This window comes from Lissotriton vulgaris, chromosome 8 (assembly GCF_964263255.1).
Source record: "Lissotriton vulgaris chromosome 8, aLisVul1.2, whole genome shotgun sequence".
NCBI lineage: Eukaryota > Metazoa > Chordata > Amphibia > Caudata > Salamandridae > Lissotriton > Lissotriton vulgaris.
Window position 1 is genome coordinate 632,011,127 of NC_141696.1, and position 25,988 is coordinate 632,037,114.

The 25,988-nt window shown below is 44.7% G+C and overlaps 1 protein-coding gene across 1 annotated transcript in view; it reads left to right on the forward strand.

The window, feature by feature from the left end:
- The window catches only part of PDK3 (pyruvate dehydrogenase kinase 3), a 1,449,910-nt gene that overhangs the window by 1,257,691 nt on the left and 166,231 nt on the right, over positions 1-25,988 (forward strand). The window contains exon 9 of the mRNA XM_086934512.1: positions 8,485-8,595. Within this exon, the coding sequence (XP_086790638.1) occupies positions 8,485-8,595 (111 nt within the window). The remainder of the gene's footprint in view (positions 1-8,484; positions 8,596-25,988) is intronic.

A 25,988-nucleotide genomic window follows, 5' to 3' on the forward strand; every position in this document is an offset into this window, starting at 1 on the left:
TCATCTGTACCTTCCCCTTTAGGTGGAACATACAAAGGCGCGGCTTCACGCATAGGCATAACATGCAACGCAGAACTCTTATCTGAACCACGGAGAGAACACTCCTTAGCCTGCCCGTTATTCTCCAATTCGGACTCCTTTTGCCTCCTTTTCCGCTCCTCCCGCAATCTCGTCGTTTCGTCCCGCAGCTGGATCAGTTGCGTGAATAGGTCGTCAACATCTGCAAGATCAAATACACCTTGAAGCAAATTCTCACGATACACTGACAACGATTTAGGTTCTAACGTGACAGAAAGTTCACGATACGCAGCAACAACTTCATCTGCCAAACTAGATAAAAAATACATTAATTCAAGATCCGACCACGCCCTTTTCTCCGCAAGCAACTGATCCTGAGAGACGCACTTCTTATTCACTTTACGAGCCCAACTACGTAAATGTGCGGACCTCTCCGCAGTAAACCTGAGAGCGGATACACCTTTCTTTTCCGACTTATCCTGCCCATCATCTCCCTGATCTTCAGCTGGAGCCGTCGGCGAAACGTACGGAGGCGGTGACCGATCTAGCAATGAAAAATCATCAGTCTCATTATTAAGGACAGGATAAAGCGGTCGACGGATAGGAAATTGACCAGTCGTTTGCAATTTACGTTCCCGTTCCTCCCTCTCTTTCTTCTCCTGAGCCTCCTTTTCCTCAAGCTGTAAAGCCTTATCCCGAGCAGCCTTGCGCTGTTCTTTGTCCGCCAAGGCAACTTCACGCTTCATTCGCTCACGCACCGCTTTCTCCCACATTCGCACACAATCAAACATATTTTGTCTAGACCTGCGTTGAAACAAACATTGTTCCACAAACTGTACTTTACGTAAATCGAACGACCCATGTAGAGGCCATTGCAATTCAGGATCCGACTTTGTATACTTATGCCATAATTTGCTGTACATTATAGGGGGAAGGCCACATTTTATATACATCTCACGGTTTGGTGTTCCTTCTGGAGGAGCCGGCTGCGCTTCAGCTAACCTAATTGTGGCACCATTTCCAAAGCAGCACATTCCTCTGAGTGTGCTGAAAACAGGCATGTTCAAAAAGTATCACGAAAGCGTGACACCATATAAAATGGCACTTACAGTACTTCACACAGATGTGCCGCTCAGAGGAAAAAAACAAAGTTAGAGAAACATCTCTACATGCCTGCCTATGTGAAGTGCACTACACATATAAGTTCAAAACACAAATTTCACAAACGTTAGCTAACTCAAGTCAAATCACAAATCGTAGGACTTCGGCAAGCGTCCAAGGACTACCTTACCGAACACAAATCATAGACCTTCAGTAAGCGTCCGAAGACTACCTTACCGAACACGAATCATAGAACTTCAGTAAGCGTCCGAAGACTACCTTACCGAACACGAATCATAGAACTTCAGTAAGCGTCCGAAGACTACCTTACCGAACACAATTCTTACCCAAATTCTCAAATGTCCAGATTCCAACTGCCAAGGTCTTGTAAGCCAAATCAGCCAAACGGCACTTTCTCAGCAACGCAGACGATCGAAAACTCAGTCGGAGACCGGCGCCACCTGGAAGGTCAGATCGGAAGGAAAGGAAAAAACACTGTGGCAGCCAAGACTCGGGTCACTCGTGGCAGCGCGCGTCCATGGCGAGTTTCCAAGCCTTCGTCACGACCTCTCCTTCGGGCATCCGAGTCGCCGATGAGTCCCTTCGTGGTCGCCAATTTGAAGTAGATCAGGGTTCCCAAGGCCTACATGCTCCAAAGATAACCCACTTACACTCAAGAACTGTTGGCACGGAAACTGTAAAAGGCAAAGAACAAGTTTATTAAGACCCCATGGGGTGGTGGTACACTCAAACAGCACCCTTCGGTAATGCAAGAGGTATCACACCGAACATCGGTGTGACCCCAATTTATACACAGTTTTGGGGCAATAAAAGATAGGCGGCACAAGTTAGGACACATTTGTGTACATATATGGTCATGTTTTGGAACACTGCCAGCTCATTGGAGGGGGCACAACTCCGCTGGTCAGTTTGGCGCACATTCCTAAAGGCTTACTGGTCAATTGGGACTGCGCATGTGCAAGCTTGACCAGTACTAAAAATAGCCTGTTGCTGGGCAGACTGAAGTGGTCAATGGAACGGACAACGGACTAAAGGGCACTCCGGCCACGAGGCCGCTTATGGTCTAAGATGGCCGCCGTAACATTCAAGATGGCGTTTTCGTACATAGCCAAGTTAAGGAGGACAGCGTGTAGTTTCAGCTAATCGCTAACGCGGCCATGCCAATTACGACACTATGGCTGATCAAATGATTCGAGATCAATTGATAGTACAATGTAAAAATAAAAGGATGCAACAGAAATTGTGGGCAGCTAAAAATCCTACGCTGTTGGAAGCTATTACTATCGCAAAAGTTGTTGAAGAATCTGACAAGTGTATGGACAGATGCGACTTCTTGAAATAAAGAAAGAAGAGACTGTCAACGTTATCAACAAAGCTGACAAAGACCCTACTTCTAATGTGGACAAATTTAATACTAAACCAAAAACTTTTCTTCAAAAACCTAGGTCTTTTTCTAATAATCCTGGAGGGAAGGGAAAATTTGTGGGGTGTTTTCGTTGTGGTGACATGTCTCATGCTGCTGACTTTCAGGGTTGTTTTGCAAGAGACAAAACTTGTCGTAAGTGTGGTAAGCGTGGCCATATCAGCAAAGTTTGTAAATCTCCTTCTTTTAATAGAGTCAACTTTGTCGAAGATGATTTTGTTCCTCAAGAAATGTCCCTTTGTGTGGAAGGTGACTCTGAGGACAATACTCAGTTTATTTTACAAAGACCAAAAGCTTCTTTTATTCTAAATGGTATTGCTGTTACACTTCTGGTTGATCCGGGTTCAATGTTTTCTATCATTCCTTACAATATGTATAAAGAGTATTGGTCTTCAATTCCACTTTCACACAGCGACATTTTGCCCAAAGGTTACACGGGAAAAGTAATTAAGTTGAAGTGAGTCATGGATACTTCTTTTCAATTTAAAGGGAGATCTGCTGTTGGTAAAGTTTATATTTCTGAAGAGGGTCCAGCCATCCTTGGTTGGATACAACAGTATGATTTGCATATCATTCTTGACCCAAGGTCCGATGATATAGTACTAGTCGTTGAAGATTTTAATATTGTTGAGACTGTTCTTTCTAAATTTTCTGATGTTTTCCGTCCCAGTTTAGGTAAACTGAAAGGTTATGTACATGAGATTAAAGTTAAGGAAAATGCTTTCCCAGTTAGGCACTCTCTCAGAAGGATTCCCATTGCTGTTAGAAAAGAGGTAAAAGAAATGCTTGATGACATGCAAAAACAAGACATAATAGAACCTGTGGAAGCTTCTGAGTGGCTTTCGCCCGTGGTGGTCACACAAAAAAAGGATGGTAAGCTTCGTTTTTGTGTTGACCTTCGTTCTCTAAATCAGAACATCATAGTTGATAAGTTTCCTTTGCCCAATATTTCCGAAATGGTCCTCTTGATGGACAAAGTTAAATTCTTTAGTAAATTGGACCTAAGGTCTGCTTATCATCAAGTTGTATTACACCCTGATTCAAAAAAATTTACTGCTTTTGTTACCATTGAGGGTGTATTTCAGTTCAAAAGCTTGCCATTCGGCTTGGCTTCCGCAGCAAGCGTATTTCAACGTATGATGCATTCCTTATTTAAAGATTTGAAGCATGTTCATTTTTTCCAAGATGACATTTTGATTACAGGTATAGATGAACTTGAACATAATTGCAATTTGTCAAAAGTTTTACAAATTTTATCTACTGCTGGTCTTACCCTGAGAAGGGACAAATGTCAATTCCTTTTAACTGAAATCGATTACTTGAGGTACACGATCTCGCAAGATGGAGTTAAACCTAAAGAAGATTTACTGAAAGCAATTAGGTGTGCTCCAATTCCTACTGATAAAGACCAGCTAAAATCTTTTCTTGGCTTAGTCGAGTACTACTCCAAATTTGTGCCTAACTTCTCACACAAAACAGAGCCTTTACGAGTATTACTTAGGAAGGGTGTGCATTTTGAGTGGGAGACTCAACAGTCTCAAGCATTTGAATTGATTAAGAGTGACATTATAAATGCAGGCATTTTAACTACTTTTGAACCAGGTAGAGACACTTATGTTACTGTTGATGCAAGTGCTTATGGAATTGGTGCCATCTTATCTCAGAAGTGTGGTGGGATTGAGAGAACTGTAGCATTCGCTTCACGTTGTCTCAATTCCTCTGAGCGTAATTATGCTGTTATTGAACGAGAGGCACTGGCTGCTGTGTGGGGTGTATCCCACTTTCGCACTTATTTATGGGGTATGCAGTTTTGTTTGAGGACTGATCATAAGCCTCTTCTTAAGATCTTGTCGCCTGGTGGGGCTAATAATGGTTCTCCCCGTTTGATGAAATTTGCAGCTAAGTTGCAGGAGTACACATACAAGTTAGAACATATTTCAGGTTGGAGAAACACCCAAGCTGACTGTTTGTCACGCCTACCTATTTCTTCTGAAGCTGTAAATGAGGACTTTGAAGATGAGAGTGTGTGTGTGGTTGCTAGTTTTGAGGATGCTTGTTCTACTGAGTTTTGTTCCATTTCTAAAGAAGAATGGCATCAAGCTGTTTTAGAGGATTCTGACTTCTGTGAGCTTGTTAATGCTATTCGTTTAGGTTGGAGAAGAGAAGGGGATGTTAAACCTTCTTTGCTTTCTTTTGTTAAGTTGCAAGAAGAACTCAGTCTTGGTTCTTCAGATGATTTAGTTTTGCGTGGTGAGAGGTTTGTTCCACCCGTCTCTCTCAGAAGGAAACTCTTCTGCTTAGCTCATGAAGGACATCTTGGACAAAACATGACTCTTAAACGTCTGAAAAGAAACTTTTGGTGGCCGGGTGTTGACGATGATGTTCGAAGGTGGGTTGAGTCTTGTCTGTTATGTAAGGAGAGCGAGAGGAGGTTGAAAATGATTTCTCCTTCACAGGGTTCTATTGTTAGCATGAGTGATTTACCTTGGGAAAAAAATTTGCTTAGATTTTATTGGTCCAATGGATTCTTTGCCTTGTGATTGTAGGTTTGCCTTAGTTCTTGTAGATTTGTCTTCTCGGTGGTTGTGTGTGGAGTTTATGAGGAATATTACCACTGATGCTGTTATTAAACAGTTGAGGTCAATATTTTTAAAGGAAAGTTTCCCAAAAGTTTTAATCACAGATAACGGCACTCAACTTACATCTTCTTCTATGCATTCTTTTCTAGCCAATCATGGAATCAAGCATGTGTGCACTTCCCTGTACAACCCTCAGGGTAATGGTATGGTTGAGCGAATGAATCGTTTGGTCAAAGGGACTATACAGTTATCGTTGCAAGGACAAAGGGATGTGCGCAGAGCTGTGGAGGATATGGTTTGGTCTTATAACACCACAGCTCATGGGGTTACTGACCAAGTTCCTTTTGAGCGTATGCGTGGTAGAATTCCTAAAACCAAGTTAGTCCCACAGTGGTTGTGGGAAGGAGATGTTGTTTCTAAGGTTGTTCCTGGAAAGGTTGGTAGAGTTGAAGTGGGTGACTTGGTTAAAGTTAAGTTGGGCCGTAGAGAGTGTGGTATGAATAAGTTTTCTGATCCTATGAGAGTTAAGGAGGTTCATAAATGGCATGTTGTGTTGGAGAATGGGCAGAGTTGGAACTTCCGTAGGATTGCCTTGTATGCTAAGAAAAATGTTGTTAATACAAGTTTGAATGAGCGGTCTTCCAAGGATGTGTCCTTGAGGGAGGGCCCTCTTCCCAAGGAATCTCAGTTTGCACCCAATCTGTCACAGGATACTTTTGTGCCACCTAATTCTTCCCCAGTGACACCCAACTGTTCCAGAAATTCTTCTTTTGCACCTGAGTCTTCAAAAGAAGCAACTCCGAATTTCGGTAGGGCTTCTTATGGTAGGATTCATCGTGTTCCTAAGAAATGTAATGATTTTGTTAGATATTAGTGTTTTTATTTTTTTGTTTTATTTCTTTGTTTTGTTTTTCTTTTCTTTCTTTAAGGGGAGGAGATATGTTGTGCTTCTCTTTATACTGACATCATCCCTGCTGATGTCCCTAGAGTGTTAGCTTGTGTTAGTTCCATGTTCTTTAGCATGTATTAGTTCCATGTTCTTTATTCTGATCCTGGCGGTTGCTGAGGCAGGATAGATTACACTTTTTTGTCCTGTACTTCTTTAATAAAACTACTCTACTCACGATTTTGGACATCGACTCTTCACTTCACAGTGTTGGTTTATAGCTTCCACTTTCTCCTGTACTTTTATATTTGCATCAGGCAGCATATCCTGCACACACTTATTTCCTGAAATAATCATAGCTGCTTGTTGTGGGCAGTGAAGCGCAGATAAGTAGATAGTGCCAGCTTTATCGGCATTTCATTGCCCTCGAAGAGGAGACATCATGCTTTATTTTGGAAAATAAGTGTGCGCCAAGGCGATTCATGTCCAGGCTGTGTTGTAAAGTATTAGGAGAGGGGGGAAAGTGGAAGCTGCAAACGTAGACAGAGAGCAACGAAGGTGTGCCCACTCCAGTGCTACCGAGATCCAACCTCGAGGCGAGACAAACAAAACCGACTCCATCCGAAGAGAAAACAAAATGCAACTGGCACGTCTTCACGGTTTTCAGACTAAGCATGCAGGCTGGATTTATTTTTTAATCCATGTATGAGTGACAAATCAACAGTCACGGCCGGCATGACGGTTGGGGTGGAAATGGGGTAATTGCTGGGGCATGGGGGGGGGGGGAGGCGGGAGGGGTTTAAATAGAGAAAATAAAACTTACCGTCCCGCGCCACCTCTGCTTCTAGATGGGTCCAGCCTCCACCGTCCTGCAGCTCTCGTCATCAACATCAAGGAAAGGCACCCTCCCTCCCGCCAATCACAACGATGCAATGGCAGCGTTGTGATTGGTAAGGCAAAGCAGAGCGCGCCTCACCCGTGCCATTTTCTCTCTGTAAACTGCTGTGTGCAGCAGTCTACATAGAGAAAACGGGAGAGTGGGCGGTCCTGCTGAGGGCAGGGGGGTGTGCCTTGCCCACTGTTGTGGGTACTGACTGTTTGGTCGGCCACAGGTAGGACCAAACAGTCAATACCCACAACAGTGATCAAGCTACTCCCCCCCCCCCCCTGCCCTCAAGTAGGACCCCCCACCCCTGAGTAGGACCCCCCACCCCAACCAGGCACTTCTGCTTTCTCACGTGCGAGAGGCAGAAACATAAAATGGTAGTTATTACCATTTAGGTTTCTGCCTTCTCGCACTGCGAGAAAGCAGGGGGGCGGCGGCTCCACTCCCCAATCGGGAAAACGCCACTGTTAGTTTATCCAGTCTACAAGGTTTAGGTTCTCTCCATAGGCTCGATATGTTGCACAGTTCCTATAAAGAAGCCAAGAAAAATGCTTTATTATGGAAAATGTGGCCAGAAACTCAGAGTACTTTGGGAAATGTTTCCCATATATGCATGCTAGTCCTCTCTGCTGAAGTTTTCCTGTTCCTTTCCTCCGTTATAATAAGACCACATGGTAGAAATAGAAGATTGTCTTGATTTAGGAGTATAAATATGCCTCTTACCTTTTGTATTGTTTCCGTTTTATTGGCACCATTTGATCAGGTGTTCACATAGGTACAACTTGACCAAATGTCTTGTGAGAGCCGCTGGAGAATAGCAGCAGAATGTTTAGGCTTTGGTGAAAAGAGCAACAAATTAGCATGCACAGGCCAAGAGCTGGCAGATGTCATGTCACAGACTGGCTTTGTCTACCCAAATGCAAAATGAAAAGAGAATATTTGTGGGCCTCTGTACTAGGAAGACCCGTAGGCCAGTCTGAGCAGGTAGGTCACAAATTCTCGGTGGAAATATCCTTTCATTCTCAGATCTCTGTGAAGTGTTGTGCCTTGTGCATGAAGGGGTTTGTTCTTACAACTTTTACTAAATGAAAGGCGAGGTTTTTTTACTAGTTGCTGGTTCGGACGTCTGAATGGATAAACTCTGGAAGACCTCTCAAAGGTATTCTGGGCACTGCTATAATGTTTTCTTGAAGGTGATGCCCAGAATTTTGCCTCTCCCACAAGGATGACACGTACATTACTTAAACCCTCGTTTTACAGAGATTCGCCTTGCTTTACCCTCAGCTTCGGCCACTTGGAAAGCCAAAGGCAGTGTAAGGCAACTAGGCGAGACAGTTTATTAGAAGACTTTGCATATTGTTTTGGCTGTGTAGTACTTTTAGCGTTGATACAGTTTCCATCACCCTCACGTACTGGTGTGGTCTAATACCTTCGGGACAGGGAGTGTTCATAAGAGATTGCTTTTATTTTCGCTTTGACACGTTTGCTTTATTTTCTCTATATTCTCCCTATGTGTTACTGCCAGAAACGGAAGTCACTTGGATAATAATTTAATGACTTTTTACTATAGATAAGTGATCGAGGTGGCGGTGTCCCCCTGAGAAAAATAGATCGTTTATTCAACTACATGTACTCAACTGCACCCAGGCCAAGTTTGGCACCATCACGAGCTGCACCTTTGGTAAGAGCGTTTACAAACATTTCTCAGTTGCAGTTATAATCTAACATGTTAATTAACTTGTAAGCTCGTATTCTTTTGCATCCATTTACTCAGGCATTGATCTCTTATGGGTCAGCACCTGAAGTTGTATCCAGCAAATATTACAGACTTTCTCCCTTGTAGTAAAGTTGGATTACATTATGTTAACATGTTATTCATTTTTGTTTGCACCTTTGCAAAATTATAGTTTTAATTGCATCCCGAAAGCCAATTTGCACAAATGTATTTATTATTAAATAAGTAAACTTTGCCACTGGATTCAAGCTTGCCTGGCTGACGGCTGACTAGCCAGAAACTGGTCCCAGGATGCTTGTTTCCAGTCCACGGAAGACATGACTTGGCAGTACGGACTGTACTGTTCCCATGAGGCACAGGGTCAGACTGATTTGCATATGGCATGTCTGAACTGCGGTGGCGGCGTGAGCTAAAGAATGATGATGGATTAGACCCAGATCAGTTGACTGGGGGTGAGTGCTTGCAATGTATAACACTCCGTCCATCATCCCCTTTGGTTTTGTATTGATCTCTTATGGGTCAGCACATGAAGTTGTAGCCAGCAAATATTACAGATGTTCTCACTTGTAGTAAAGTTGGATTACATTATGTTAACAAGTTACTCATTTTTGTTTGCACCTTTGCAAAATTATAGTTTTAATTGCATCCCGAAAGCCAATTTACACAAATGTATTTATTATTACATAAGTAAATCTTAGGCAAAAGGTATAAAGACGCATGCACAGTTTACCAGTCAGATTGACGTTAGTCTAGCTAGTTGTGCCCACCCATTTCCAAACTGCTGTAGGGGGTTGGCCAAATATGTTTGCTCGACAAGGGTTGTAATAATCGTGTGTACCCCGCTGTGGTACGGGCCGGGGCCGACAGGGCTGAGAAGGACGTGGAGTGCATTGACGGAGCACGGAGCACTGGTTAGGACACTCCGGTAGCTGGAGCCTGAATTTCCCACTGTGGAGGGGATCGCTTATCAGAACCTACCATGTCTTACTTGAACTTGGCGCGAGGTGCAATTCATGAAGGCTGGAGCACCAGGAGTTTCCCAAAGCAAGATTAAACCTTACGAACCAGAAAATCTGTCACACACTGCAAGGATGGAGGTATGAGGATCTCTCCCTTTTGTTTTTCTCTATGGTACTGAACAGTCAGGAATTTGTTAAGCAATCTGGCAAGAACTTTTTTGGGACCAGGGGGAGATTTGCCTAATTTTTTCAACCATTTGTTCACTGAGGCACGATAATAATAATCAATAAATAGGAAAAGAAAAAAAAAAGCAGAGCAAAATGGGAAAACATCTGAAATCAACAAACACTGTGGCCAAGGTAGATTCAGCAGCGGGGCTTAAAGCTAAGACCCGCTTAGCCCAAGCAAAGGCGGCAGCACAAGCGGCCAGAGCCAATCATATCGCAAATCTATCTGACTTAAACTCCAGATTTGAAATCTCAGAAGAAGATCAGTCGTTGTCCCCTGTTCAGCTGGAGGATGAGTTATTTGTGGAGGAAAGAAAGTCCACAGGATCATCGATAGCTGCGGAACAACAAGAGGCTTCTGCAACCAGGGTGGGTAAGAAAGAGTTGAAGAGTGCTAAGGATTTTCCCCTTTTTTGTAAAAAAACATCTCTGCTGGCTCCCCCCCAGCTCTACAATAAAATCACAGGAAGCCTCAGGAGCTACGCAAAAAGGTATATTCCACCCCCATCACAGGCCCAGATGGTACAGATGGTTGAACAGATTCCATTTTCTTTTAAAGGGGGTCCAGAAACGCAAAGTTCTGGAACTTCTTTACTCAACGTGGATATGATGCTAGTCCTAGCAGGAGCTACAGCGGGCACACCACAAGAGCAGGCACAGTCTACTTTGCCATTACATGTAGCCACAGAAATTTCATTAGTAGAGGCACAAAACCAGCCGCAGGTTCAGGTTCTACTTACCCCCCAGCTACAGGAACAGTCGACGGTTCGAACCGGATTAGGGATCGCGGCCCCTTCTGCTTCAAACCAAAAACCAGATGGCAAGACTGTTCAAGACAGCAGCAACTCCTTGTCAGAGGGGGGTTTTACTCAACAGTTGGATATAAAAGACATGTTAAACCTAATTTTGGAAGAGATCAGGGAGATGAAAAAAATCACAAGAATCTGAGATTGCCTCCCTTCATCTTCGTCTAGGCAAAATTGAAGAGGCTGTCGCTTGCTTCCCTGTAAGGTTACAGGAAGCAGAAACTAGAATAGCGCAGCTAGAGGATCAGATGACCAACATGTTTGTGAAAGTGAATGAAGCGGCAAAAAGCAAGGCCTTGCTGGAAAATAAACTCAAAGAACTCTAAAATTGCTCTCGAATGTTCAATCTTCGAATAGTGGGCGTTCCAGAAGGAATTGAGGGCTCCCAAACTCTGCAATGGGCCGATACGTTTACTAAACAAAAGGTTCTCCTAGACTTCAATGGAGTTCTAACGATCACAAGGGCACACCGGGTTCCCACCCATTCCCTGCCAAAGGCGAGAATGTCACGAACAATTTTGTTGAATTTCTCCGACTTCCGCGTCAAGGAGGAAGTCCTTGCAAAGGCAATTCACAAAGACAATTCTCTGTTAATGAAACGACTACATTTCGTATATTCTCTGATATGTCCGCTGCGGCAGCGCGTAGGCATAAGGAATTTGTAAAAATGCTGTACTTTTTTAAAGCACAGGGCACCCAGGTCTCAATTGCGCAACAATCAAAACTTTGTCTATTAGTAAAGGGGAAGTTTCATCTCTTCTCAACCCTAGAAGACACTCAAAGGCTACTTAAGGAGATCTCTTCTAATAGTAGATAATTACTCACAGATACGGGAGAGAGGTTTAAGTTTCTTCATCATTGGGGGTAGCACCGTCACCCAGGGTGTAGTTCCATGACACCCAGCAGTTATCTAGGGAGGGCTGAAATGTGGTTAGCGTGGCCAGTGGGGTTTTCCACATTTCAGGGGGAGGGGTCTTGTGGGTGGGAGGGGGTTGGAGGGTCTTCCTGCAGGAAAAAGAGCATGAGCAAAAGCACAAAATGTGGAGAAAACAAGATTTTTCATTTGATTGTATATCAAGCTTTTTTCTTTAGACATAGAAATTACTAGTAAATGCAGTATTCTGTCTGTTAATGTGAACGGGATACTTAATAACCAAAAATATGGTGGTCTTATTAGGTGGCTTTCCTCCTTTTCACCCCATGTACTGTTTCTTCAGGAAACACATCTGAAGACCAATTCTCCCAAACTTTATCAGCGAGGCTATTTTCCAAGGCTTTTTGCATCGGCTGGATTAGCTATGAGAGGGGTAGCCATTTATTTTTCAATCAATCTACCTCAGGAATTTGAACAAATTCATAGGGATCCTCAGGGGTGGAGAACTGCAGCCTTAAGGCCCGGCGGCGCAGGGTACGCCTGAAATCCCCGGGAATCACCTGCCTTGTCAAAACAGAGACACGGACTCTTCGTCTGGCGTAGAAGATGGTATTTATTAGCTGCAGCTAGTACAGTGGTCTTAGAAGTCGTCCGTACAACGAGGTTCAAAAGAGACTGCCCCTTAACTCCGTGGCGCACAGGTTTATATACGATACAATACAATGCAAAAATGCAATCACACAAGAGCATGAGCTATAGGCAAACGTTATAGACAATGTTTTAAGACCAAAGCAACTCAAGTTCCCGGTTCTGTTTGTCACTCGACCCCCTAAGTAAATCGCAAATGAATCCACACAATTCGATTTACAAGTAGAGAAAACACAGCTGCGTGTTGTAGAAGGACAGTCATGAAACAGGAGAATGCATGAGACATGTAACGAAGGACAGCAGATAAGATAACTTAGAGGAAACAATGGTGTGAACCAACACATAGTCCGGACGGGGATTAATCAGCTCAGACAGGAATTAGTGTACTCGGCCAGACCCTGACACTCGTTGGTAAACAGAAGCAAAGAAGCCACCTGACACGCAAAGGCAGAAACGACAAAAACATTGCATTCGCCGAGCTGCCTGAGTGAAGGCAACATAAAATGGCGGCGATCACAAAATGGAGGCTGAGCACGAACAAATTCGTAATTTACAGAACCTCAGACCCTCCTTTTGCCATTACTCAGGCAAAAAACAAACCAACTCATGCTAATCTGAGTCAGAATCAACACTGATGTTCATAAGATCCTCAAGCTGTTGCTGCATCATTCATATATTCTCTGTCTTCTGAGTCGCAGATTGTGGAATACATAAATTACTCCAAGAAACGTTAAAATCTTCCATCCCCAAGTTGACAATATTCCCCAAAACCATCCCATAAAAGACCAATCTCCTTCGTTCTGATGAATCGACTCGGAGACCGTGTGTAATTTGGAAATGGCTTGGTATACTGCCGGGGCATCATCTGGAATATAAATGCAGCAACTAGATCCGATCAATCTACAGACACCTCCTCGGTCTGCTAAGATCACATCTAACGCAATTCGATTTTGCAACGTCATAAGACGGTCAGCCTGAAGCTCTGCTGTAATGTTACCTATCGCACCTGCAGTAACATTAATAGTGGTCTCAACCACTCGAACCAGTTGCCTGATGTGTCTGCTGTTGACCATCGTGCCCCAAAAGGGAAGGAATCCTTTAAGGAAATCTCCTCCCTCTTGTTCTGCTGTGTCTTTGGCATCAAATACACCTCTGCTATGTCTAACTCTGTGGTGGTCTGATGGAGCCGTATATGTAGGGGGAAGGAGAAAAGTTATGTAACAGGTTCCAGAAAAGTTGGAAGGTAGCCAAGTATAAGCTCGATCATTACAGACAAAATATGTTCCTTGAGACTGAACTAAAAGAGGGAAATCAGGAGACGAGAAAATATATGTGTACGAACATTTCTGATTGACGTCCGCTTTCTTGCTATTGACTTGGAGACAAAAATTACCTTGATGGGGCACAGTCCACACTGGAGAAGACTCACCCTTTCTAGTTTTGTCACCAAGAATAGAGACATAGTGGGTAACATTCCATCTGTCATAAGCTCTCTTCTCATCCAATGGAATCTTATTCTTCTCTATAATCTTAGCCATTACCACTATACCTTTAATCAAGGAGCTGTGACTGAAATCTAGTCCATTCCCAGAAGTTCTCACAGGGCTTCTAAGTCTGTTGTGGTATGCGGCTGAAGACATTGTCAAATAGGCCCAAGCTGAACCTTCATATGAGAAAGGAAGAACCAGATTTGGCATTCCCTTTTGTGTATTATGTGGCATGAGTCCACACACCCAACAATTAGTCATATTAATGGCCAACTGATGTTGGTGCAACAACTGAATAAACGTATTATTCATATATTCGGCTCTCCTTATCTGTTCATGAGGGGGTAGAGTATGCATTTTGTGTGAAAAGACAGAAAGACGCGAAGGCAAAGAAGTTGTAGAATTAGCAACATTTCTTGATTGCAAAACATGTATGATCCAACCTGTGCAAGCTAATAAAATACACAAAAACATAAGAACACACAAAGTTACGCCAAATCGACTACGCAATAATTTACAATACTTTGATCTCATTTCCTGCTTCCTATTTTCCCTACCTATGATTGTTGTACCATTAATCTTCATCTAAAAAAAAAAGTCGCTCACGGCAATCTTCCTTAATCACTCAGCTAGTCACTTCTGTATCCTGAGGCACTAGCCACTTACTAAAAGAACAAAATCAGGTTACAGTCTGAGTCTCCTACCGTGACCCTGCGACGGAGACAGATGGCACATCTAATACTAATATCATACAAAAAGGAAGCAAAAAGGACCCAAAAAGGAATGTCTTTAAGTAATACAAAGAAGCGTTCAAAAAAATAATGTTCAGTTCTGTTTGTTGGCTCTTGGTCTTAAGTTGTAACGTGTTTTGCTCGCCACGGTCTGATCTCTGAATAAAGTTTCTGGATTGGTAGTGTCTATTGGATGATGCACAGGCACAGCGGCTTGAAGAATATCATCATATGCTTTTTCAGACTGAGTCCCATAAATTTGAGCATCACTGAAAGGAACAAAACAAGGAACCGCTGCAGTGTCCGATTCCCTTACACCACTGCGAATCCACTGGTCGAAGGGTAATGGCAGTGGCACCTTTTTACAGTGCACTCCATGACCCAGTTACGCTTGCCAACCACTTTCACCGCTGTGCGGGTAACGAGCAAAACTTGCGTAGGCGCAGACCAGCGAGGCTCCAAATTCTTGGTCCGTTGAAAGTTCTTGATGCAGACCCAGTCACCGGGGAGAATGGTGTGACCTGGGTCCGTGGAAGGCTCCCGCAAAACACTTTGTACCTGTTGGCGAATAACACTTGATTTAGTAGTCAAGTCATGCAAATAGTCAATTAACAAAGGATATGGTATGTCTGAGTATCTTTTGGGGCGGGGGACGCCCCAAACATTAGCTGGGCGTCCAAATACCACTTCATATGGGCTAAGTCCCATACGAGAGTGTACAGTAGTTCTGGTTGACAAGAGAGCTAAGGGCAAGGCATCAGGCCAAGCAAGACCCGTACTGGCTTGAATCTTGGCTAGCTTAAGCTTGAGTGTACCATTGTATCACTCAACCAAACCCGCTGACTGTGGATGGTTAACCGCATGGAATTTCTGCCTAATACCAAGACCAGAACATACTTTCTGCATAATCTGGCCCACAAATTCACTTCCATTGTCACTCCAGACAATGCGCGGCAAACCAAATCTGGGAAAGAATTCCTTAATCAATACTTTAGCAGTCGACAGAGCAGTGTTATCTTTCAAGGGGTAGGCCTCTATCCAGCGGGAAAAGGCACATACCACCACCAGAACGTACTTGAGGTTGTTGCAGCGATCCATGTGAATGTAATCAATCTGCAACACTTCAAAAGGGTATGACGGGGAGGAAAATGACGTGCCGGAGTTGGGGTACCTTTTCCTGGGTTATGCATTAGACAAACAATACAATGCTTAACCACATTTTCTGCACATTTCGGGGTTCCTTCATTCTGCCATACCGGGGCCAAGAGCTTACTTATGCCTTTTGAACTAATGTGAGCTGGACCATGAGCCATAGTCACGACCGGTAACACATAAGCGTCCGGTAACAACCATCGCTGATGTTCCGACAACTCCGTCCAACAACCCGTCGAATCTAACATTCCCGTACTTTCTTTCCACATGCTCAATTCCTTCTCAGTAGCCTCTCCCTGAATCATTTTCACACTTTCAATCGTGTCTTCCATAGCTTGCTTAATCTCCACAACGGCCCCTTCACTGCCGGGGATGCCTGGCTTCACCTTGGGGATGCCCAATAGGGACCATCTCACAGGGAAAGCCAGGACGAGTTCCCCAGCGGTACACAGCGCCAAGAAACCCCAGGGTGAACGTGCGCTCTACAAATTCATACTAACATAACATAATATAACATAGCTGTAGTTTTCGCTACCTCGTCTGCAAACGCATTTCCACGACCCACATCATCTGTAACTTTCTTATGTGCGCTGCACTTTATGATCGCTATTTGTGCAGGTAAGGTAAGTGACTCAAGAAGATCAGTCACTAACTGACCATGCTGAATCTTTGTCCCGTGGGAGACAAAGAATCCTCTTTCCCTCCATAACTTACCAAAACTATGTGCAAAACCGAAGGCGTACTGACTATCTGTGTACACATTCACTCTCTTTCCCTTTGACAACATACACGCTCTAGTCAAGGCTATCAATTCAGCTGCTTGGGCTAAATTATGTCCAATACGTGCTGTCTCAACAATTGTGCATAAGGTGGTAACAGCATAGGCAGAAGTAATTTCTCCATTTGGAAGGTTAAAACAAGAACCGTCCACCCATAGAATCCCGTCCGGGTCCTTGAGCGGAGTGTCCTTTAAATCAATCCTACACTTCGTTTCTTCTTCTGTTCGGAGAAAACAATCATGCTTTTCCTGATCATCTTTCTCATCTGGGAGCGGCAACAGTGTAGCTGGATTTAACGTGTTACATCTTTTGATATGTACATGGCTCGCTAGAAGTGTCAGCTCGTAACCAGACAAACGAGCACTCGTAAGATGCTGCGTCTTAGTTCTATTCAACAAGGTATCCACTGCATGCGGAACCATAACAATTAGTGTGTTATCCAACACTAATCCGGCAGACTGTCTAATAGAAATTGCGGCAGCTGCCGTAGCTCTGAGACAACTGGGCAAAGCTTTAGCTACTGGGTCTAATGTAGCGGAGAAATAGGCACATGGCCTCTGCTTATCTCCGAATTGCTGTGTCAAAACTGACAACGTGCAACCTTCTCTCTCGTGAATGTACAATGTAAAGGACTTACTATAATCTGGAGTACCCAAACTGGAGCAGAACACAGGGCAGTACGTAAGTCAACAAAACTTTTCTGACATTCATCCGTCCAAGGGAGCGGATGGGGCGTATCTGTCAACGTTAGTGCCACCAATGGTTTCGCCAAAAGTGAAAAATTGGGAATCCATTGTCTACAGTAGGAAGTGATACCCAAAAAGGCACGCACTTCTCTCTGCGTGGTAGGTACAGACATCTGTGAAATAGCATGAATACGTTCTGGGCTCAATCGCCTTCCCTCCTTCGACAAGAGATGACGTAAATAGGTCACTTCTTGTCGGACATACTGCAACTTGGAGGGCGATACTTTATGATTTAAAGCAGCCAAATGATGCAACAACGCAACAGTCACATTCTTACACACAACTTCCGTATCAGCAGCCTCCAGTAAATCATCCACATACTGAACAAGCGTAGCGCCTGGAGGCAAAGAGAAAGTATCAAGTTGAGATTTAAGAGCTGTGCTATAGATGGAGGGACTTTCATAATAGCCTTGAGGAGCTCTTTTAAATCGGAAACTTCGGCCACCCAGAGAGAAACCAAAGATATCCCTACTTTCTTCATCAATAGGAATACTAAAGAAAGCGTTCTTGAGGTCTATCACCGAAAACCAAGCTGCCGAAGCAGGAATCATTGTCAATAAAGCTGTAATATCCGGAACAACAGGGAACTGTGGCACCACCATTTTATTGACTTCCCTCAGGTCAATAACAAATCGATAGACAGGAGGCTGTGAAGGATCCGTCCTCTTAAGGATCGGAAGAACAGGGCTGTTACAAACATTGCCTCTGGTCTCTTCGACCACACCTTTCTGAATAAAATCATCAACAATGGCCAATAGTGCTCTCTCTCCATCACTAGAAATACGATATTGGGGAATGCGTGGCATTCTAACATTATCTTTAACTGTGACAACATACGGTGGGATCGCAAGACGACCCACGTCATTCGGGCCCATGGCCCAAAGACTTTCTGGGAGAGAAAGCAACTCGGATGGAAACTGGTCTCGGGATAAATACATGCAGGACATCAATCTCTTTCCCAACGTAAGATGCACACCAGAAGGAGAACAATACAATGTTGCATGCAGCCTTTTCAACAAATCCAGACCCAGAAAATTCTCATCACAACCAGTTGTCAGGATAAGTGAAGCTTTCAAATTATAAGGACCAATCGAGACAGGCAAGGGGCAAGAAACCGGATTACGAACTGGGGCGCCAGAAAATCCTACTGAAGTATTCATTAAGCCAGACAAAGGTGCCCCAGGGAGTTTAGAATGAATGATAGAACTTCTCATCGCACCAGTATCCAAAAGAAACTGTTCTGAAACACCCATAGTATTGACAGTAACATACGGCCCATGTTGATCTACTGGAATCGACAAAACTCCCTTACTTCGTCCATGGCTGTCCTATTCAATCTGAAAACCGTCAGCTTTATCTTCAACATGATAATCATCATTGTAATATTGTCTGGATGGAACTGTCTGTTGGTCAAAGTAATTCGAAGTAGATGAAGGAAAAGAACGCTGCTCCTGAGAGGACGCACCTCGTCCTTTACCTCTAGATCCTGTCTGAAAATTATCACGACCTCGGGGAGTGGACATCCCATTATTACGCTGTAATAAAACCGGGCAACTACTCTTGAAATGTCCTTCTTCCCTACAATATGCACATTGATTAGGACCTAACGAAGGTCGCGCGTAAAATACTCTGGATTCTGCAACAATCTCTGAAACTGTGGAGGTTGCTGAAACTGGGAATTTTGCTGATGCTGGTTCGAGCGAGGCGGATACGCCTGCTGCAAAAGAACATTTGTTTTCAAATCTTTGTTTTTCTTCTATTGTTTCTCCTTCTCCTCCTTATCCCTATTCTCGTAATACTGTGTAGTAGCCAATATTTTAGCAGGAGAAGAGACAGCCCATGCGCTTTCAGAACTCTTTAATTAGTTCGATAACTCTGGAAGCAAGTTATATACGAACTTGTCCACAAACAATCGCTGACCACCCTCTACACTCAAATCCTGACCACTGTGGTCAATAAACGTCTCTTCGAAGCGAGTGAAGAAATCCGAGACACTTTCATCTTTCTTCTGCTTGCATGCGGCCAGCTTATCCCAATTTACTCGCACCGCAGGCATCATTGTCTTCATCAATTCAATTATTCTACCTGGAAGAGCCGTAATCAAATCCTCGGGTTTCGCACCACCCACCTGATTCGCATCCGCAGCTCTAATAGTAGCCCAATCACCGCCTAATTCAGCCACATGATTTTCCCTACGAATCCGTGCCCATATACCTTGCGGAACAACATTTCCAAATAACATATCAATGTCGGCCAAATTCATAATACAGGCATCAACTGTTTGGGACAATTCCTTGTAATATCCAGCAGGATTTTTACGGGGGTCTGGAAGAGTTTGCTTAAGCGCCAATACTTCAGACCTTTTCCAGGGTTCGTGGACCCATATACGCTGGAAATGAGCAGGGACAGGAGGTGGACCAACCACTGCTTCTCTCCATACGGGAGGGACTTCACGCATTGGATAATTCTTACTACCTTCTTTATTGGCGGGTTTAGACTCGGAAAAGGACAGGGACAAAAACATTGTTCGAAACAAACGCAATGAGTCTATTCACTGCCTCTTCAACCCAATGTCCTACAATAAAACCCTTATCAAAATCAGCTTGTAATTTCAGTAGTTCTGAAGGAACTGTATCTGACTCCATATCTTCCCAACCTCTAATAAGAGTTTGACACATAACATTGAAAACATATCTCTGCGTGGGCTGTCCCCATTGATAGAAGCAACTCATGATATCTTCAGTACTATATTATAGTCCATGCTCAATCCATTTACGAGTGAGAGAACCCAAAACTACTCTCTAGTCCGTAAGAGGAAGTTGACAACGAGATTGTTGTTTAGAGAAAGCTGGAGACAGACTTAAAGACCCAAGAAGAGGAGAAAAGAAACTTGAAACAGCATCTGCTATCCTCCTCTGTGAAGTAGGAGAATCCCTCAAGAGGATAGGAGGCATTACAGATGTAGAAGGCAACTGAGACTGAAACGTAGCAGACTGAAGAGTAAGAGCGGGAGAAGGTGGGGGCTGAATTACAGACTGTGAGGATGGAGCAGAAGCAGGCAAAGAAGCATTAATATTCTGAGTGGTTGCTGGACAATCGGCAATTGAGCAACCACTTGTTGAGTGACGGGAGGGGGTAACGGAGGTGCATTAGCATTCTGGACATAAGGCGGAGGGGAATTTAATAAACAAGACATTAGGGGATCTTCTTCTAATTCCTTATTTTTATCTGAAGAGGAAGCAGGCAGCATCGGATAGCATCTATCTATCGCCATACGATGTTGTCTCTCTAGTACCTCCTTCGCACCATCTACTTCGTTGTCTTTAAACTGCTGGGCAGCCTGTAAAATCGACATGTCTTGTGCTTTCCTATCCTTTTTTGTTTGCTTAATTTCTTTCTGTTTGGCTTCTTTACGCCAAAGGCGAAAGGAGTCGAACATGGCCGGCCAGGCTTTTCTTCTAAACAGAATCGATTCCAGATTATCTAGTATAGCGGGGTCAAAGCTACCATTCTGGGGCCATTTCAAAACTCCGCTATTTTTCGTATATCGCACCCATGTCTCGTTAAAGGTAATGGGACCAATACCGTGTTTCGAATAGAGTTCATAAGTGGGAGTTCCAACTGGAGGGATCGGACATGATTCCTCCAACTGGGAATCCCTCGTACAACCTAAACAACAAAATCTCTTAAACTTACTCAGCCCAGGCATCGTCACTTCTCTAGACTGATCACAAACAACAAGGGGTATAGATCAATGACACAGTACAATCATACTTACCCCTTGGCTTCAGCTATTGCAATACCTGAATAAAAACCCCAAAAATAAAACAAAACAAAGGTCTGTGGGAGCGACCCACCAAATACTTAACTTAGGATCGTTCTACACCAGCGAAGGTCCATCTATCGTCTTGCTTTACCAAACATCATCAGAAGGGTCCAAGGCAGGGCGACAGTCAGGGCAGCAGTCGTCAGCAGCCGTCGGAGAGGAGTAGCCGCTCTGTCAAAGACCTTCGGTCCACTTCCGACATACAGGGGTCGATCACGTGGTGCTCTTCCTCCAGAATTTTCTTGCGGGGCTCCTCACGACCCTCGGGCTCAACCGCTACCGCTGAAGTCGAACCGCAGCCTTAAGGCCCGGCGGCACAGGGTACGCCTGAAATCCCCGGGATTCACCTGACTTGTCAAAACAGAGACACAGACTCTTCGTCTGGCGTAGAAGATGGTATTTATTAGCTGCAGCTAGTACAGTGGTCTTAGAAGTCGTCGGTACAACAAGGTTCAAAAGAGACTGCCCCTTAACTCCGTGGCGCACAGGTTTATATACGATACAATACAATGCAAAAATGCAATCACACAAGAGCATGAGCTATAGGCAAATGTTATAGACAATGTTTTAAGACCAAAGCAACTCAAGTTCCCGGTTCTGTTTGTCACTCGACCCCTTAAGTAAATCGCAAATGAATCCACACAATTCGATTTACAAGTAGAGAAAACACCGCTGCGTGTTGTAGAAGGACAGTCATGAAACAGGAGAATGCATGAGACATGTAACGAAGGACAGCAGATAAGATAACTTAGAGGAAACAATGGTGTGAACCAACACATAGTCCGGACGGGGATTAATCAGCTCAGACAGGAATTAGTGTACTCGGCCAGACCCTGACACTCGTTGGTAAACAGAAGCAAAGAAGCCACCTGACACGAAAAGGCAGAAACGACAAAAACATCGCGTTCGCCGAGCTGCCTGAGTGAGGGCAACATAAAATGGCGGCGATCACAAAATGGAGGCTGAGCACGAACGAATTCGTAATTTACAGAACCTCAGGGGAGACGGCAGCGAGACTGAATGGGAGGTTCTTAAACGTTGTTAATTATTACGGCCCGGTCTTTGATGATGCCTCTGGGTTGACCAAGATTAATGAGCTTCTAAGGGGTGCTCCTGGTCCTGGTCAGATCATTGTTGGGGGAGATTTTAACTATATACAGGATTTAAAGATGTACACCTCAAACAAAAATAAAAAACAATTGAAACCAGCAACTAAAAGAATTTTTGAAGCGATTAGACATGACTATCAGCTAATAGACTCTTGGCGAACTGCCAATCCTGATACAAATAGCTACACTTGCCCATCATGCCGCCATCAGACCGCTTCTCGCATAGACTTCTTCCTAATATCCAGATCATTTAATAGTCTGAAGAATGATATCAGGATCAATGCCTTTTCTGACCATTCCTATATCTGGCCGAAGTGGAGATTGGGGAGGCAAGAGTACAGCAATCCAGGTGGCAGATGGATCGTCTCCTATTTCAGGATCAGAAATTGATTGAAGGTTTTAAAACATAGATCCTAGAATATTTTAGGATCAACGAGGAGATTGCAGAACCCTTTGCGGTCTGGGGCGAGTTTAAGGCTGCAGCGTGAGGACAAATTATCTCTTTCTCTGCAGCCCAGTCGAGAGCATGACTAGCTAGAATAGCTGAATTACAACTGGCTGTAGAAAGGGCACAGAATCAGTCATCTGGGGGACGCTAAAAAGTTTCTGAGGGAATGTTTTACTCTAGAAGAGATTAGCAGTTCTCAAACTTTCCAACAGCGGACTTATGAAGAGAGTCAAATGGTTGGTAAATTACTATCCAGCTGCACAAAAGCGAGACAAGAAAAGGCTCACATCTCAAAGATGATAAACCCCAAGAGCGGAGATGAAGTGTCAAATAGTTCCGGGATTGCGCAGATTTTCTTGGAGCATTTCCAGCAGCTCTATATTAGGCAATACCAGGTCGGAGAAAATATTATACAGGATTATTTGAGCAATGTAAATCTTCCAAGACTATTTGACTCACTAATAGACCAGCTAAAATCAGATTTAGAAAATTCAGAAGTTGTATCGGTTGTAAAATCTATGGCCGGAGCTAAAGCGTGTGGGGAGGATGGGCTCCCTATAGAATTCTATAAAGTCGTCTCAAAAGAACTGAATTTACCTTTGATTAAACTCTTTAATTATTTTTAAAATGGCGGAAAGGTGCCCTCCTCATTTAAAGAGGCGGTCATTGTTTGTTTCGTGAAGAAGGTTAAGAATCCAAAAGATGTAAATGCTTATAGACCCATAATCCTTCCTAACACGGACTATAAAATTCTAATGAAAGCTTGGGCGCAGCGTTTTTCGTCTGTTGCTCAGGAAATAATTCATAAAGATCAGGCTGGGTTTATAGTAGGGAGATCCATGGCAGCAAACACCAACTTCTTAATTCAGGCATTGGATTACTGCAACACCAACTCTATTCTGGCCTGTATTATGATGGTTGATGCTGAAAAAGCATTCAACCTGGTTAATTGGAGTACTCTGTTTTTTGTCCTAGGCAGGTTTGGCATCCCTCCCTAGGTCATTGGAATGCTTCGAAACATTTATCAGGGGGCTCAGACTCAAGTGGTGATAAACACAAAACGGGTGGGCACAGTTAACATCAATCGGGGGACAAGGCAAGGTGTGCCCCCTTTCTCTTTTGTTGTTTACGTTTTTTATTGAGCCGTTGCTTTATTAAACGTGATGAATTTTGTATTTGAAAATGTTTGGAATAATTAATTGCGTACTTGTATGATACGCTGTCTCTCTGGGACCCTTATATATGTATTATCTAGTACCCAGGTCTCAGCGACTTTTTGGGTAAAACCCCCCCTTTTGGTCCCAATTCAATCTTGCCATCTAAAAAACAGAAAATCTTGCGGTATACTTGACTAAGACACTTTTTAATTTCAAATTTGTTTTATTAAGTTCAAGAGCAAGAATAACAGGCACAGTAAGGCGGTAAGCATGCAGTAGGGTTATGTAGCGAGCGAGACAGACAGGCACGTCTTCTCTGAGAGGCCATTCAGAAGCATATAAATCACACCTACACAGTATGGCGATGCCGGCATATAGTTGAAGGTGCCATGTAAGAATTACAATCAAACAAAACCAAAGGAAGAACTCAACCCCCCACCCTCCACCCAACAGCCCCTCCATCCTCCCCCCTCCCCGACCAGTATGCCAGTAGTTCGGAGTCTCCCTGAGTGCACTCTCGGGCTGACAAGTAGCAAGGTGTTTAAGGTTGTGGCGGAGCCTGTGGTGGGTCTGTGAGCCGCAGAATGCGAAGGTATTTGGGGCAAGTGATTTCGTGAAATTCCCTGGATAAGAGGGACAGGAGCGGGTGCCAGGTCTTCTGGAAGGAGTCAGTCGATTGTGTGAGTGTGGCCTGGATGCGTTCCATGCCCAGTGTGAACCACAGTTTGTGTAACCAGCCAGTGTGGGTGGGTAATGTGGTGGAACCCCAGAGTGACAGAACGTGTTGCGACGCTGCTTGCATGGCGATTCCCATCTGTTTGCCTCGCAGTGACCTTAAGGGAAATGTGAGCGCATTGGGTAGCCCTAGGATAGTGTATGCAGGAAAGCGCGGGACTTCAGTTTCAAAGGTGGAATCAATATCATCCAGTACCGCTTTCCAGTACCCTTGCAGAGCGTCGCAGTCCCACAGGAGGTGGGTCAGAGTGCCCCTTGCGCCGCAGCCTCTCCAACACAGAGCGCTTCGGAGAGGATTGCCCTGATTGAGTCTTGCCGGAGTAAGGTGCCAGTAGATGGCCAATTTTATCGCCGACTCCCTGGCGGCAGTGTTACGGGTGGTGTGTGCCGCTCTATAGAATACCAACCCCCATTCCATGGGCGAAAGTGTCCTTCCGAGCTCCGATTCCCAGCGCCTTTGCCCCGCCGTTTTAACTGGGCCGGCCACCGGTGATAACATTTTGTAAAGGTCCGATATCAGGTGCCTATCTGAGTCTTTCGTGATCAGCCATTTCTCAAACGGCGTCATAGGTCGAGCAACTAGGGGAGCGTGGTCCGGGTGCGTGAGCCAGTGGCGCAGCTGGAAATATTGGAACATGTGAGGTTTAGTCATTCCGTAGCCTTGTGTGATGTCGGCAAGGGGGAGGAAGCCCTCTAGGTCAAAGAGATGACCGGCTGAGCGGCAATCTGTGCTCCGCCACTGCAGGAAGGCACGGGGATCGGTGCCCGGCGGAAAGTCCGGGTTATCAAAGAGCGGAGTGAGCGGGGAGGGGAAGGTCGTCAGGCCCCGCCTGACCGCCACCGTGTCCCACGTCCTCATGACGGTGCGAGTAACCGGGGAGCGGAGAAGGTATCGCGGTCTATGCTGGCGGGCAAGAAACGGTACCTTCCACAGCGACATCTGAGCCATCGCTCTGTCTTGAAAGAGCCATCTCTTTTCCGACTCTGGCCTGTACCATTCCACTAAATAGCGGAGCTGTGAGGCCTGAAAATATTGCTTGAGGTTAGGGATCCCGAGTCCCCCCTCGTCAATGCGTCTGTGCGCCACCTGTTTGTGCAGTCGTGCGCGTTTCTTTTCCCAGATGAACTGGTGGAAGGCATTTTGCAGGTCAGCAATCGTACCTGGCGGCGGCGTGACCGGAAGGGTCTGGAAGATGTATAAGATCTTGGGCAAGGCTGACATTTTTACAGCCGCTATGCGGCCCAACAAGGAGAGGGATTGCTTTGACCAGCGCGCGAGGTCGGCTCGAATTTGAGAGGTAAGTGTTTTATAGTTAAGGGTCACCGTTGAGTCCGTGGAAGCAGTGAGGGTAATCCCCAGGTATGGAAGCTGCGCGGAGGATTGCAAGTCGCAGCCAAAATCAGGTGGTGGGGTAATAGGGAGGGCGTTCCTGCCCAGGGGTAAGATCAAGGATTTCCCCCGGTTGATTTTGAAGCCCGATACCGCTCCGAAGCTCTCCACTTCCTCCAGGAAAGCAGGTATAGAGCTGGACGGTCGGTCCAAAGCAGCGATGATGTCATCGGCGTACAGTCCCACCACGTGGGGTTCATGGCCAAAGGAGATACCGCTAATGCGAGGGTTGTCTCGGATTTTCTGCGCCAGGGGCTCCACGTA